At 39.6% G+C, this 17,446-nt stretch overlaps 1 protein-coding gene across 2 annotated transcripts in view; it reads right to left on the bottom strand.

Moving 5' to 3' along the window:
- The window catches only part of Igsf11 (immunoglobulin superfamily member 11), a 112,403-nt gene that overhangs the window by 6,943 nt on the left and 88,014 nt on the right, over window positions 1–17,446 (bottom strand). For both annotated transcript variants that reach the window (XM_051191470.1, XM_051191468.1), the window contains exons 2-4: window positions 11,376–11,539; window positions 9,648–9,855; window positions 7,629–7,784 (exon numbers count right to left, since the gene is read on the bottom strand). In XM_051191470.1, the coding sequence (XP_051047427.1) occupies window positions 7,629–7,784; window positions 9,648–9,855; window positions 11,376–11,539 (528 nt within the window). The remainder of the gene's footprint in view (window positions 1–7,628; window positions 7,785–9,647; window positions 9,856–11,375; window positions 11,540–17,446) is intronic.

Genomic DNA, 17,446 nt, shown 5'->3' with positions numbered 1-17,446 from the left:
AAGCTGAGCTAGGAGCAAACCCTCAGCAAACACCAGGAAGCCACAGAAAAGCACACATCCCACCCTGAAACCAGTCAGGCCTGCCTGTGTTGGAACAGGAGCAATTTGCTGACATGATGGATAAGGGGAACTGTCCCTTTGATTTTCCTTCTCCCAAACAGAGACATGGAGTTTGAGGAACTACAGAGGAGGAAGGTGAAAAGACAGAAAAACCCACTGTTTGGCTTTGTGTAAACACGAATCCCACATAGGCTCTAGAGGTGGCTTAACAGGCCCTTTGGACTCAGAGAAACAAATACTAATGATTCTTTCCAATTCTGTTTTCTCAGTTCCCGAGCCCACATCTGGCTGGGTCAAACAGTACATTAGCTAAGAGCATGTGTTTGGGAGCCAGACAGCTTGCGTTCAAGTCTGCTCTGCCTCCTACTAGCTACATGGACCTGAAGGTGCTATCTGCTTCAGGATGTGAGGTTTAGCTTCCTCATCTATAACTGTGAGCAAGGAATTAGAAAAGCCCCTACACCCATGAGAACCAAATGAGATACTGCATGTTAACATGACCAGGATATGCTGTCTGGTGCCATATCCACACAAGTATACCTTGTAGATATATCTACATATCTACATACATACATACATATACATACATACATACATACTATGCCTCTAGTGTCTTAAATTATCAATTGATGTCAATATTTGGGATTTTTACAAGAGTAATAAGAATGCCTAATATCATAAATGTGTGCTTTCATGATTTATACATCTTAAAGAATGAATGATCACAGTAACAGTGAACAATTTCTTATTTAAAAGTATCAGGAGTTCTGTTTACAAGATAATAATAAATGAATGGTTTAATATTATTTAAGCCAACATGGTATAGTAAAATTATAGGCAAACATGATTATACCTCAAAACAAACACTTGATGGTAAATTTAAAACCAAAAGGAATAGCAACATAAAATAAATGTCAAATAGAAATCTGCTTTAAAACATGAATATGGGGCTGGAAGGGCAATATTACAGTTAAGAACAAAAACTGTTCTTGCAGGGAACCCAAGTTAGCTCCCCACCCCAGTGTCAGCAGCTCACAACTGCCTGAAACTCCAGGTCCAGAAATCTAACTCCTCGGGTAGCTTCATTGGGTATCCGCACTCAAGTACATCTAACCACACAGAGACACATATGACAAATCTTAATGAAAATTAAAGATGGTATTACAAATAGTATTGCAACTACGACTCTTAAAGGGAAAATTTAAATGCTCTGTGACATTTTGTATACTACTCAGGAAATTTTGTCTTCGCTCAGTAGACATATGAATTAATTATGTATCACTTTTATGTTGCTGTTGGCTAAGCTAAGAGGCTGATGATTGTATCTTCATTCGTCTTGAATGCTATTCTTCCCCATTTCTTCTCCACACCATCACCTGCTTCAAGCATTCTTCATCAAAGGCTCCAATTTCTTACCTGGATGCTTACTCTCATCCCGATTTCTAACGCTTCTACTAAATTGGACCTCTTGCTATCTTTTCTGGTTACCTATCAGCAAATACTCAGTGTCAGAGAGAACATCCAGACTCCTCAAATGTCACATAAAGCTTTTCACAATTTATGTGTGGTGCTTTAAGTTATAACCTCCAGGGTTTTTTGTTTGTTTGTTTGTTTTGTTTTGTTTTTAAAGAGGTTGTACTATTGAAGATTACATGGCTCTTGTGTCTTTTTTCCAGATTGTTTCCAGGAAGAATGGCATGTCATGAAGCAATGGGGTGAAAGTACCCAGTTATTCAACAATTTAAGTTCATGAAAACCTTTCTTCTTCCATGGGAGTCACATAAATAGTCAAACTGGGTAAGGAAATAGTTGTGATTCTTTTCTTGAAAATCTGTTTTTTTCACATACAACCCTGTCTTGTTTCTGATGTTAGTAGAATTGCCTTGAGTTTTTCTCTATTAAGTTGGTGTTGGCTAAGAACTGTCTGTAAACTGACTTTATTATGTTGAGGTATGTCCATTGTATCCCAAATGTCTTCAGGTATCATGAAGTGCTGGATTTTTGTCAAGGATCCTTTCTGCATCTAATGAGATAAAAACACTTTTTTTTTTTTTTTGTCTTTCAGTTTGTTTATATGGTGGATTACATTTATCAATTTACATATGTTAACCTTTCTTGAGTCTCTAGGATAAAGCCTGCTTGACCATGGTAGGGATCTTTTTGATATGTTCTTGGATTCAGTCTCCAAATATTTTATATGACAATTTTTACATCTAAGTTAATATTGAAAATTGGTGTATGCTGTCTTAACAGTGTCCTAAAAATTGAATATATTCCTGTAGGGAAGCTCTTTCAATGGGAAGGGAAACAACTCAAGACAGCTTTTGGAAGTCCCTGAAACTCGCCAGATTCACTAGGCCTTCACCAGTCAGAGTAAGTAAATAATACAAAGGAAGGAAGATGAGCTTCAAAGAATACTCTCAGAGGAGAAAAGCTGCAGGGAAGACTCTGGGACCAAAATAGCTGCCTGGAAGAAGTAGGGGCCAGTTGAGCTGCCTGGTGATGGGAGATGTCATTCTATAAATATGTTTCTCATACTGGTTAATGAATAAAGCACTGTTGGCCAATAGGAAAGCAAGATAGGTGGGACTAGGAGACAAGGAGTATTCAAGGAAGGAGTAGGGAGGAGTCAGCATGTAGAGACTGGAGAAAACAGAGGTCTGGGCCCACTCTCCGGTAAGATGAGACCACGTGGAAATACTTAGATTAATAGAAATGGGTTAATACCTAAGACACTAGTCTTAGGTATTATCTAAGAAACTAGTACCTGGCCAACAGCATAATATCAAATACAGAGACTCTGTGTGTTATTTGGGGCTGGTGTGGCGGTGAGACCAGGCAGGCAGAAAACCTTACTCCGCAACAGCCTGGAAGAGTTTAGACCAACTGGATCACCTGAAAAAGACACTCTCCAACCTGTTGAGCTGCCTTCAGGCTATAGAGTGTCCTCCAAGTTTCCAGTTATCACCCATGCTGGTGTAAGCCTTGAAGATACAGTTGCCTTTAAGTCATTTATTTTCCTGCAGTAAACCCTTGGCCCATGTACCTATAAGTAACTATAATCAAATCCACTGGCTCATCAAGTGGGACTTCAGCAGAATCCTTTGTTCTGTTGTGGGATCCCTATCTGGGGTGAGTAGATGTGCATTTTGTCTCCCTAGGAAAAGTACATAATTTTCTTTGCTGGGTCTTTGTGTGGTTTGGGTATCTGGGTTAACTGTGTTGTGAAGTGAATCAGGCCATGATCTGTTTCTATTTTATGGAATAATTTGAGGAGTATTAGCATTAACTCTTCTTTGAATTCTACCTGGGCCTTTTCTGGCTGGGAGGCTTTTAACAACTGCTTCCATTTCATTAGGAGTTATAGGTCTGTTTACATTGCTTATAGAACTATGATTTAACTTTGGTTAGTGGTATGTATGAAGAAAATTATCCACCTCTTTTAGATTTTTCCAAATTACTCCAATTTGGTGGACTACAGGTTATGATTCTCTAGAATTCCTTGGTGTGTATTGCTTACTGATGGCTGTTTTCATTTCTGACTTTGTTAATTTGGATTTCTCCCTTGTAATAAAACATCATTTGACTATGGTGATTTTTAAGATTTTCCTCTGTTCCAGGTGTGCTATTTCTAATAAAGCTCTGCACAGAGGTCTCAAGCAAACTGACAAGGACATTACATTCCTCCCATGTTCAATTATGAAAAAATGGGGCCAAACAAGTTGTTCCCAGAAATGTAAGAAAAGATGTGTAATTTAGTCTTGGGAACTGAACTGTTGACAAATAAAATTATAATTTTCCATTTTCCAAAGGAAAGAATATCAGAAATTACTTGTCATTATTTGCTCTAATATTTTTTAAGGTATTTTAAGTTCTGGATTTGTGAGAGGTTTTTTTTCCTCCCTCTTTGAGTTAGAACAAAGGAATGCAGTCATAATAATATCCCAGTTATATCCACAACTTATTTTGCTGAGTTCAAATTTTACTGAATCACTAAGAAGAGCCACCATGTTTACCAAAGCCCTTGACTACCAGGATGCTGAATAGAGAATAGGTGTCACTCTGAAATCAGTCACCCTGTGCATCCTCCTTGGTGTGTTAATGAGATGGTCAAGTGATTTTCTGGCTATATATTAGACATATTTATTTCAAGCATCATTGCTAGACTCTACTCTAGACCAGCTAAATCCAAATATTTGGAGAAGTTCATGGAAATCAATATGCAGTAAAGACTGACAGGTGATGTTTAATATGTTCTACAAATCACAGTGTCTGGCAAATTATGTACATTTTTTTTTAAAAATGTCTTAAATTGGATTTAAAAGTTTTCCAGGAACTTTCAGCTTGTGGCATATGATCAGAAATAGCTATGAATGTTGCCTGCCCAACACAAAATCATAAAATTACCTAAGACATTATGAGATTTTCCCCCCATATTAACTTTGGCAATATCATGTCACAAAAGTCAAAAGGTTGGACATGCCAGGCAGAACAATAACAGCAATTATAAAACTATTTCCCAAAATATACTGGTCCAAAAATAAAATCACAATTGCAAAGAAGTTTAAGCATGTAGTAATGGGAAATTAAAATCTATAATGCAATCTTAATAAGAATTTTGAGAAATGAACATTTATTGTATGGAAAGTGATCATCATATATTCTTTCATTAAAAGAACTAGGTTACAAAACAATATTGACAGAAAACCAAAAGAACAAATACATTAACATACAGATAACACATTGGTTACAGTGAAACCCAATGCAGTGCTATGTTATCTACTTCCTTGCCCATATGATCCTATTCTAAGGCTTCTTGGCTTTCAGCTTCCCATGCCATGTTTCAGGTGCATCTCTAATCCATAATGTATTTGTGATTTAGTCTGCTTTTTAATCTGTAACCTAAGAGCCTCTAACCTTTGATTATCTGAATTAATTATCTTGGTCATTACTATGGGTATGTTTAGATCTATTTGGCTTTGTTCTAATTGCCAGGCTTTCTGTTTGCTGACTTAATGGGAGTATGTCTGTTGTTATACAGGATGTCATGTACTCCAGGCTGGCCCAGAACTTGTTATATAGCCTAGGAAGACTTTGACTTTCTGATTTTCTGTCTTAACTTCCTGAGTGCTGGGATTACACACCTGTGTCACTATATCTGGTTTTATGTAGTGCTGGGGGATGAGACCCAGAGCTCCATGCATGCTGGGAAAGCACTCTGAACTACAGGGCAAGCCCCCAAGTGTCCTTCGCAATCTTTCTTTTTTCTCCTCTACCTTGCAAGTTCTACTGTTGTTTCTTAGTGGTGACTCTTAAAATTCTTAATGATATTCACGTGAGGTGCAGTGGTTCAATCCTCTAATGGCATCACTTGAGGGACTAAGATAGTGAGTTCAGAGCTAGCCTGAGACACATAGTAACACCCTGTCTCAACTGCTCCAACTTTCTCCCCCTCCCTGCAAAATAAGAATGAAACTCTTAATAACTGATTTGTGGGGCCATAATATAGAACTATAAAGTTAGTCTGTTATTCAACAACCTTTTGCTTACAACTTAGGCACCAATCAATGTTGCTGTTAATGCATCATTTCTTCAATGTGCATTAGTCAGCATTCTACTGTAAGACAATGCTTTTCCACTGTCTTCACTTATACTTCTCACTTCACTCTATAGATAACGTGTTTACATTAAATCACCCCAGGTATGCCAGAGGGAACTCCTTCAAACCCTATGTAGAAAAGACACTACTTATTCCAAATTATAGTTACCCCATTGGTCAGACTCATAGGATGCCCCCCTTATACCAAATATTATTTCCTCAGAAAATGCATTAGGAGTTCAAATTTTTAAATATTATCCATATAACCAACAAGGGGAAATCTAGAAAAGTTATTTAAGTTGTTTTGGAGATGTATATTAAGATCTACTTTGCTAATATAGATATCAAGAGGTGAAACTGCAGAAAAAGACGGCGTTTGTAATTAGAGCAAATAAGATTATCTGAAGTACTTCTGATACCTTATCCAAAGACAGAGTTACACAAAGTTACAAAAAGAACATTTTCATAACTTACATTCAAGTTCATTCACCTTTATCCCTGAAATATCAAGAACTCCCAAGTTTCAAATACAGACTCATCAAAAACACAGAGCTACAGGAAGCCCTTGCTACACGTACCTTTCCACACACACACACACACACACACACACACACATATATACATATATATATATGTATATATATATATATATATATATATATATAAAACTGAAAGATGTTCGCCTGAATTTCACCCTTTATCCAGTGTTTCACAGAGATGATACAGCTATAAATCACAGAACTTTGATGTTGTTTCAGAGGTCCTAGATGATACTGTCAAGCCCTTCGTCTTACAAAAAGGTGAACACAGGTTTGGAGAAGTAAACTATTGTAGACAGAGTTACTGGAAAGGCTGAACTTCAAGCAGTTTTCAGCATTTCAACACGAGCTATTTTAAGTATGCCACTTACAATAGTGAGATTAACAAGTCAGTCCACAAGAACGCTATTCATCCCATGGTGTATCTGAAGCATTTAGCAATGAACAGGCAAGGGTCGGGGGCTGGGGGGGGGTAAACAATGGAACTGTAGCAGTCACTACAGAAGTGATCTAAAAGCTACTAAGCTGAAAATAAGGTTTTCAAACTAATGAATTTGGGGCTACATGAATTAAAAGGCAACAAGCAATTCCATCAGTGTTCCTCTAGATTCTATAGGGAGTTTACTCATGGGCTTTTTAGATGGAGGTAGCCATGGTTCTTAACTACATCTAATGTCACCCAGCAGCCCAGGACTTGCCTTTCTTCTGGCAGGCACAGATCATCGGTATGATTCAAACTGAGGCACAGCTAACACCATCTGGAGCCTTTTTTTTTTTTATTAAGGGCATTAATAAAGAGTTGGCCACCTACCCCAAGAATGAGATGAGGAAAACAGTCTATTTTAAAGATAGCACAGCACTCAAGGACACTCTATTGGATTTTCTTTAAACACAAGACTTTACACAAGCCTCTAACTTCATCTCATCTTATTTCCTAACATCTGAGATTTTACAGTCAAATCCAAATGTATGCATTTGCATATCCAGAAGCACCCATGGCATGCATGGCTCCTCACCTTTACCTATCTGGTGTGAGCTTAGGTCATGGGTCCCTTTTCTGTTCTTTTTCATCCTTTTCCGCTAAGTAGACTTGAGGCTGATAAAGAAGTAATCCTCTTATGTCTATGCAGATCTCTCTTGCACTAATATGGGCACCTGTGCCTCAAACAGAAAATGGGCTCACAAAGATGTCAAGAACTGTCCTGGTATTAACTCAAAGACACCCTGGTGTGCTATTTCAAATCTCCACCATTGAAATAAAAATTTCATGCTACTAAATACATTTCTTAAAGATCACACAGAGAAGAGAAAAAATGTAATATTCACCTTAAACTTGAAAGCACAATATTCCCAGTCGTTACAAACTATTAATGTTCATTGTTTTCCTCAAGTGTTAACCAAACAGGTTTCGTGGCACTCACTGTACGTACCCTGAGTGGCCGTTGGAGGTAGCTTGAGCGTATTATCTAACTTCTCCCAGAGGTAAGTGGGCCGAGGGATGCCTTCCTCTGAACTACACAAAAGGATGACGTCGCTGCCGATGTCCTTGGATCCTTGGATTTGGCAGTGTGGAGCAGAAGGGGGGACTGTCATGGGAAGAATGGGTAACACAAGTTCACTTTCACTGTAAGCCAATGAGACAGGAATGTTCATCACTGGGGAACTACAGGTAACAAGTGTGGATCACTTGGGGAGACAGCCCATGGCAGATGCCAGGGAGACCATGAAACATCGATTCCCAGGGCATGGAGATGGCACAAGGCTTGCAAGTGTCATGTCCAGGGAGGGAATCTACAAAGGGAGCCATGGCTTTTGGTTACATTTTCTGGTATCTTAGAGTCTTGATTGGAATACTCTCCCTAAAGGATTCATAGGAGGCTTTAGGTCCACACACTGCCTTTAAAGACAGTGCTGAAAAGACACATGCAAACCCATCGCAGGAGCGGAAGTCAACCCTAGCAGCTGTCCTCTGCCAAAGCCCACTTTAGTCAGGCCTTCTGCTATTTTTCAAAACTAGATGGGCCTGCTTTGTAGCTAATTCAGCTTTACCGTGCTGCAACTTACAGTGAAGATCAAGTTAGAGGAAGCTAACAGGAAGGTAGGGAACATATCAAGCTACAAAACATTTCATATTCGCTAATTACTTACAAAGACACAAGCAACAAGAATACAAAACTTACCAAAGCAACAACAAAGGGAGGGAATGATGGCTTACATTAGCACAAAAGGGGTGAACATATAAACAAAACCCATGGCGTGGAGCTCCAGATTGGTGAGGCAGGCACCACTGTTTTATGAACATGTGATGGTGTTCTTAATCCTAATGCCTTCTCAATAAATTAGTTCACCCCTTCAAAAACACACTAAACCAGAAGTGCCAAATGAGTTAGAGACATACAGAACAATCAGAAAGTGAGTGAGTGGAAGAAGAGGTAAGCAGAGGGTACAGGGTTCTGGGAAGGTGGCTCATTGGCAGAATGCTTGGCTCGAATGTGTAAGGCCCAGAGCTATACAAAAGCAGGGAGGGTTGTGGGCATATGAGCAATGGTCTGCTGTGCTGGGTGCGGTAAGCCAGCCTCCTGGACTCATTCCATTCAACACTACCTACCACTATGTTACCATGAAGTAAAGCCTAATATACTTATTTTGAGGTGACACTCACTATAAAGGATTCTGTTCTACCTTAAAAGTACTTTTAAGGTAGATACTATAGGAAGCCAGCTGCTCAACTGTCATATAAACATCAGAAGAGTATCGATTATTTTTAGTACTCTATATTGGACTCAGAGTACTTAGAACTCTATATAGTTTTAATATCATGAAGGTTATCTTCAGAAGATACGCCTCCAACCTGATCCTTAGTTTTCACAATTGTCTGAAGACTGGGAGAACAGGGAACCAAGGATTACAGCATATTCTCCCCTATAAAGGGCAAACATTTGTATCCTCACATAGCTCAGCAGGGGGAAGAGAGAAAAGGGGGTTAGATACAACTATGGAGATAGATGCTAGGAGCTGAGCAGGAGGAGGAAGCACCTTCTCTGAGTACTTCCTCTACTGCGCAAATGATGGATTCACCCCTTCTACCACAAGACTCTACTCGGCTGACACCTTTACTTTTTCCTGTTAACAAATTATTCATAATTGAGTTTTACCACAACAGAAAGCTTCTGTCCTACAGGACCTTAAAAAATTATTTTTATGTCACCCTTCATCCACTGTCAGGAAACAGCATTAGGTAAATTTAGAGACCATCTGGAGATTTAAGAATGGGAAGAGTATGTAAGAAGCATAGAAAATTTGAGAGGCATTGTGAATGAGAAGGCAGGCAGGGAAGAAACTAAGACCACAGGGAGAGAGCAGAGAAGCAAACATGAAGGACAGAAGTAAATGCTTTAGTGTAGATTTGTAAGTGAAGCCTAAGGTAATGGGTTTTGTCTGTCACTCACCTAACACTGTGAGGCCAGCGACCCCAATGTTCCTGCCCCCTCTATCTGGAAGGTTGTTCACTAAGCACTGGTAGGTGCCCGTGTCTGACAGCTGAGTGTTATTGATGAAGATGGAGACATTGGTAGCAGGCATGGTGCCTGTAAATCCTACCCTCCCTTGGAACCTGGGGGCACCATCAAACATCTGTCCACCCTGGTAGAGAATGACCTGCAGAAGGAAGCAATATATAAGTAAACCAATCATGGTACCCCCTCCTTGGGTTATAAACTAGTAGACAGAACCAAAAGGACCTGCAACAAAAAGTGGAAATTTTACTTTCTCAGCAACTTTTTGTGACAGCCCTATCGATAAACATCTTAGGACTCTAAATTCTCACATGCATCACTAGATTATCTTTTTTCCTTCCTTAATTTATCAGAATTAATCAGAAACTATCTTGAATGCTACCAGACTATTAACACATAAAGTTAATGGTGAGATGAAATCCAAAACGTATTAGCATTGCTGTTCTCATAGTAATTAGGCCATGGAATAACAGATTACTCACTCACAGGCTGAATATCAACATCATAAAAGGAAGGGAACATTGCAAGCCCATGACTACTGTGTCTGCCAACTTATCAGACCTAACAATTATCAGAGATAACTATCCTTGGGAGAAACACAGCATAACAGAAAGCTCTGTGCCCTGAAAATAAGAAGGAGGCTTTCAGGTCTTCCTGTGCCTGTGGGGAAACCTTGGGTAGTTCTTTTTTTAAACATTTTTAACCCCATCACTGCTGCTTAAAATAGTGCCATTTGACAAAATGACCCCCAAAGCTTAGCCTGCTGCAAAAGTTCTATAGTTTGAAGATACACTGTATCTATGTATGCAGTTTTCAAAGAATAAATTAAAAATTAATAAATTTTAACTTACTGAACTTTGTACTAAGTAGTAGGATGAAATCAGAAGAGCTTTAGAAAGAGAATGTCATCTTTGTAAATACATCATGATGATTACCACAACGGAGTAATTTTATAGTGGGTACCCAAGATTATTTTATTTATTAATGTATTATTAATGTTTATAATAATTATTATTAATTTATTTCCCACAACTGATAAAGATTTCTGGGGGCAACTTCCATTTGCACATGTGTCCTTCCACGTGGTATACTCTCATTTGTATGACAGTCTGGGTTGGCTGTTTTAAGATGCGTGTTGACTAGCAAACCTAGTGTGTTGTCTACTGACTTGTAAGTCTACTGTGTTTGGATGCATGTTGGCCTGGCAAGCCTACTGTGTCTGGATGCAAGTTGACTGGCAAGCCTACTGAGTGTGGATGCAGGTTGGCTGGTAAGCCTACTGTGTTAGGATGCATAAGTAACACTGCAAAGCAAACTGCAGTCTTCAGCTTCATATTATCATCACACTCTTTAGAGAACATTCAAGTCACCTAAGTTAGTGCCAATCTCTCCCTGAAAGGTAGACCTTGCCTTCTTAGTATTTGCCTCTCAGCAGGGTTTTCTTTTTAATCCAAAGTCTTGTACAAAACCCTGTCAGTGAGATAATGATGTCATCCTTGTAAAAAGAGGACAGCCTTATCAGAATATTAACTAACTATGCAACGGGGAGGGCACACTGACCATGTCACCTTACTCTGGAAATCAAACATATTCCCATGATGCTTCCTTCCCTCACCATCTCTTCTGCAAGGATCCACAGTTGTAGAAATAGAACAGAAGTACCTGCTCAGGCTGGTTTGCATTCGAAAGAGGAATGACCATCCAAATGACATTGAGGTTAATGAGAGCAGCATTGGTGGAGAAGGTGCATGGCAGGACTGCTGTCTGGCCCCGGGCTACCTGGATACTGCCAGGGCTCTCGGACACTTCCAGGGACACTGCAACACCTGTAGAGGAAGGAACGATTTGGTTCCAGGCTTGTCCTTTCCTAGCAGCTCTGTGGGTATCACAGTATCACATTACCTCCAACCTGGACCTGTGAATACACTGACAGAATGCTCGAACCAGCCAAAATAAGAAAGCGGCTTGCCACTTTACATCTTGAAGGTAATTTTAAAAGGTTAGGGACCATTTATTCTCTCTCATAAGGCAGTAACTCAGTATTTAGACAGATTCAGATACACCACTGCAGAGTCTGGGCAGAAGTTGATAAATCCTGAAAAAAGACATGAACTGAATTTTCAAAACATCATTACAACAGCACACCACACAACATAGTGCTGATCTGTAAATCTAACCAAGTATGTGCATGTCTTTAAGTTCAAACCCACATATAAAAAGTCAATGAAAGAAGTAATAAGATCAAATAAGTGGGAAGCTATACAGTGTTCATGAGATGAAAGATTCGATGTTAATAAGAGGTCAACTAATCTCCCAAAACTGATGAAAATCAGAGCAAATCCAATTAAAACTCCACCAGGCATTTTAAGTGCATGGCAATGAATTAATGTTAACACATTAAAAGGAAAGAACCACAAAGGGCTCAAGATGTGGCCCCAAGGAGCACTGGCTGCTCTTGCAGAGGACCTGGGTTTGATTTCCAGCACCCACATGTAGCTCACAACCTCCGGTAACTCCAGTTCCAAAGGGTCCAAAACCCCCTTCTGGTCTCTGCAGGCACAGCACACATGTACTGCAAATACATACATGTAGGCAATACACTCATACACTTAAAACAAAATAAATTATTTTTAAACGATATTCATACTATCTGATTTCACAATTTTCTATAAAGCTCTAACACTCACGACAATTTAGTGTTAGTATGCAAAGTGAGTGCCATACAATCAAACAGCACAGGATTGAGGGTACCTGGTATTCATGGCCAGACACTTTTCAGCAAGGTGCAAACTAAAGGAGAAAAGCCGGATTTTTGTCCCATGGTGTTGGGACAACATGGAAGTACTATGTGAACCAAAAAGAGAGAAACAGAATTTGAACCCATACCTCACACAGTATGCAAATACTGATTCCAAAATGTTCCTAAGCTTAAACTAAAAAGCTAAATATAAAATCCATCTACAATAAAAGAAAATTTAAATGTACTTTGCTATAATCATAGAAATCTTAGAAGTATCGTTAATACTATGAATCCTAAAAGAGAACAAAATAAAAAAAAAAACAGACTCATTAAAGTTAAAAATAAAAAAAAACAAAGTTAAAAATCTTGGGGTTGGAGAGATGGTTCCGTGGTTAAAAGCATGCAAATTGTTCTTGTGGAAGACATGAGTTGGATGTCTTGGTACCCATATGTGTATGAGTTGATCATGATGGCCTATAACTCCAGAGGGATATCCAATACCCTCTTCTGCTCTCTTCCGGCCCCTGTGCTCACATGCATGTGAACACGCACACACACACACACACACACACACACACACACACACTGTATAATAATTAAATCTAAAAATCTTTATTGCCACCAATAATTTAAGAAAATACAACAGTCAAGATATAGCATGATTGAAATATTATAAGTAACATATTTTATAAAGGGTTTATATCTAAAATACATAAAAATCTATGGCAATTCAATTTAAAAGTTAATCTAATTTTAAAGGGATATATACATCTGTGGTAGTTTAAATAAGAATGGCCCCCACAGATTAACATATTTGAATTCTTAGTCTCCAGAGAGTGGCACTATTTGGGAAGGATCAAGAGGTATGGTCTTGATTGAGTAGTATGACCTTGTTAGAGGAAGCAGTTCTTTCCTCTCCTCCCCCAGCCCATCTCTCTGTTTATGGATCAGAATGTAGTTCTCAGCTGCTTTTCCAGCATCATGCTAACCCCTCACTCCCTGTCATAAAGATAGTGGACTGACCATTTTAAACTTTATGTGAGCCCCCAGTTAAATTTTTTTAAAGAGTTCTGTGGCCGTGGTGTTTCTTCAGAGCAACAGAACGTTGACTAATGCCAGTGCACATCTGATGGAACAGCTACCATCAAAACCATACAAATATTAATGAAGACTCAAAAGAAAGCAGGGGCTCAGAGGCTCATGGATTGCTAGTAAGAACATAAACATCACAGATACTTTGGAAAATAAGTTCAGTTTCTTAAAAAGTTATACTTAAACATATTATAACATATCTTAGAACTCTATTCCAAGAAAAATGGGAATATAATAGTCACAGAACTTATGGATGAATCTCTTTCTCCCTCTTTCTCTCTCTCTCATATGTGTATAATATATATATATATATATATGTATATATATATATATATATATATATCAACTGCCAAGTAAAGCAAGATGCCATCATGGCTTTAATGTACTCCTTATGGTTTAGAAAAGCTGTTTTGAGGGTCTCTGTAACCTGATGTGAGAATATGATATATGCATACTATACATACATACAAACATACATACATATATGTATGTATACACAGAGATTAAAGATGTGTCCTCCTGCCTCACTTCAAGATCTGGACTAAAGGCATGTTGTCTTCCTGCCTCAAGATCCAGATCACAGGTGTAGCCTCTATTTCTGGATTATAGTTCATCCCAGACATAGTCAAGTAGACAACCATATATAGCCATCACACTCTCCATAAGTACTGGCAGCAATATCTTTCATATTGTGCCACCAAACATAAATAAAACAAGTGTCCAATATCTGGTGAACAGATGAATAAAATGTGGTACTAAATACAATGGAATGCTGTCCAGAAATACAGGCATCAAGCTGCCACCAGAGACTGTCAAGGTTAAGTGTTGAGGGTGGGCACAATGGTCTGTACTAATAGTTTCTCATCAACTGACAGCCTGCAAATAATGATACAGAAACCTTAATTATGATAGCTTGGCCTAGAGCTCAGGCTGATTTCTAACTAGTTTTTATAACTTAAATTTACCCATTTCTATTCATCATTGTCTTACCACGTACTGCCCACCCTGCCTCTTCTGTATCTCCTGGCTTCTCGTTTGCCCAGACTCATCTCCTACTTCCTTTTTCTCTGCCCAGAAGTCCTGCCTATACCTCCTGCCTAGCTATTGGCTGTTCATCTCTTTATTAAACGAGTCACAATGATATATCTTCATAGTGTACAAATATCCCACAAACGTGGTGTGCACCTACACAGGCAGGAGGAGCTCAAGTCTGAGGCCAGCTTGAACTACAGTGATACCCTTGCCTGGAAAGAAAGGAAGTCGGGAAAGGAGGGAGGAACTGCGAGAGAAGGAGCTGAGCACTATGACACAGACCTGTACTCCTCAAGTGGAGAGAAGAAGGCAGGAGGACTGTGAAATCAGGCGAGCCTGGGCTACACAGCAAGATCATGCCTCACAGAACAACAACAACAGAAGTAGCCACAGAAGCTTCACCATTGCTTACTTCAGACTTCTCCAATGCAGGAGAGAAAGCACATACCCCTGTTAACCTACTCACAGCAATGCTTATCACCCATCCATAAATGTACTAATTTCATACTGAACTCACATAATCTCTCTCTCTCTATCTCTCTCTCTCTCTCTCTCTCTCTCTCTCTTTCTCTCTCTCCCCTATCCCATCACTGCCTACTAGCAAGAGAAAGCCTCTGTGACATTCACTGTACTTCACTGTACGTATGTTATATTCTCACAGATCTGATTCTTGAATCTCACATTTTGGCACAGTGGCAGAAGAAACATTCTAGACAGCTTCTAAAACTTGCAAAGGGGCAGGTAAAGCTGAATGGGTCTAACTTGAAATCTGGTTCTTGCTTCTAATCAACTGTGGTACACCAAGCAAGTCACTTCAATCCCTGAAACTTGGTGGCTCATGTACACAAAGGACTTGTGCTCCTCCCCTCTCACCATGGGATAAGTGTTAGGGAGACGGTGGCTAATGCCATGACTATCCTTGCTGCGTAAGCAATGGAGCATGCAAACCATCCAAGCCTACAATCAATACTATATAGATACACCCCTTAAATTCTATAAACAATCAAGAACAGACTCCCACCTCTGGGACCCTTCAAATCCACTTGGGAGCTATTCCAAAAAAAAAAAAAATTCTGTCCCTTGGGGGGTGGGGGAGAGAGGGACCCAGATAAAAACCAAAAACCTGTTTGAAGTCACATAACCACAAGGATAGAAAGTATACACTCTGGACTCAAACCAGGCAGGCAGTTTATCCATGGAAAACATATACTAAAATGTCTCATAAACGTTTATTATCACTGCATTAAGCAATCACAAAACTTAAAGCTGTAATGGACTTTTACACAAAACCATTATATGAAAACCTCCTCACTTTCCTGACTGTAAACTTACAACTGCCTCGCCGCCCTCCCTCCACTGTTAGAGAAGTTTATTTAGAGCCACACCCACATCCCCACCATGAGAGCTTTGAATCCTTGCCCTTTGGTCTCCATAGTAACCTTGCCAGGGCTGCAGTCTCTCAAGTCTTCTCTAAGCAGAGGAACTCCCTAGCAGCATTTAAACATTCTCCAGTTATCCAATTTCAAACAATCCCCAGTCCCTCCCTCCCTCCCTGCAAGGCAGTAGTGTCATGTCCACCCACATCCCTAGGATGGCCGCCTCAGTTTCTTCATGTGACTCTTTCTGGAGAACTGTCTACACTGGCTGTCTACTGGCTACTCTCCCTCAGTCTTTGAGCCACTCCTGCTCCACCAGCTTCCCAGGGACTGTGTGGTTGCACAACCTTTTGTAATCTCTCTTGCACCCTCAAGGGCATCTCCCAGAGAGGAGCAGGCTTGCTGTTGGAATCCTTTCCCCCTCGGCTTTAGGGAGACAGTTCGAACACACTCACGCGCGCGCGCACACACACACACACACACTTTTTTATTGAAGATTTCTTGGTCTTGATGCAGTTTCACTCCTTGCTTCATGGCTTCAAGTGTTTGTATTCCTCAAAGCACTTACTGATCTCCACACTTTCCCTGCAGAATCACATCTCAATCTTGAACTGGTTTCTCATTTACACATCAATGGCATCTAAAAGTCTCTCTCAAATGCAAATCTTACTAAGTTCATCACCTCCTAGACACATCTACTTGATAGCTTTAAGGCATCTCAAGTCAATATCCATGACCACAGTCATCCCTCCTTACCAGGCTCCTTTCTTTTTAAAATGTTTTTATTCGTTTTTAGGTTGCTATACAAAATAACATGTTTAATTTTGGCATATTCATATGTGTAATTATATTTTGTTCATACTCATTACCCTCCCTGACTTCCCTCTCCTGTGTGGTGGTTTGAAAGAAAATGACTCCCAAAGAGAGTGGAAGTACTAGGAGGTATAACCTTGTTGGAATAGGTGTGGCCTTGTTGGAGGAAGTGTGTCATTGTGGGGGTGGGCTTTGAAGTCTCATTTGCTCAAGCTACACTTAGTGTGTTAAACAGTTCATTTCCTGTTGCCTGCAGATCAAGATATAGAGCTTTCAGCTCTTTCTCCAGCACTATGTTTGCCTGCATGCCACCATGTCCCACCATGATAATAATGGACAAAACCTCTGAAACTGTAAGCTACCCCCAATTAAATGTTTTCCTGTACAGGAGTTGCTGTGCTCAGTTGTGTCTTCAAAGCAATAGAAACCCTAATTGAGACACCCCACTCTGGCCAATTCTCTGCCTTTCCCCATACTCTCCTCTCTGCCCCATACTTTCATGACAAATGTATTCTATTGCCCTCTTCTTGCCCTTCTATAACCACCTTCATAGTTTCAGGAACTGTATGCTGTGCACACTCAGACAAACTCATATGCACGCACACACACACACACACTTAACAAATATACCCATATTTTTCATTTTAAATTTAAGGTTAAATAAAAGACAATACACAGTA

Source organism: Phodopus roborovskii, unplaced genomic scaffold, assembly GCF_943737965.1.
Source record: "Phodopus roborovskii unplaced genomic scaffold, PHOROB, whole genome shotgun sequence".
Taxonomy (NCBI): domain Eukaryota; kingdom Metazoa; phylum Chordata; class Mammalia; order Rodentia; family Cricetidae; genus Phodopus; species Phodopus roborovskii.
The sequence above is the reverse complement of the archived record's forward strand: the minus strand, read 5'-3'. Positions and strand labels throughout refer to the sequence as shown.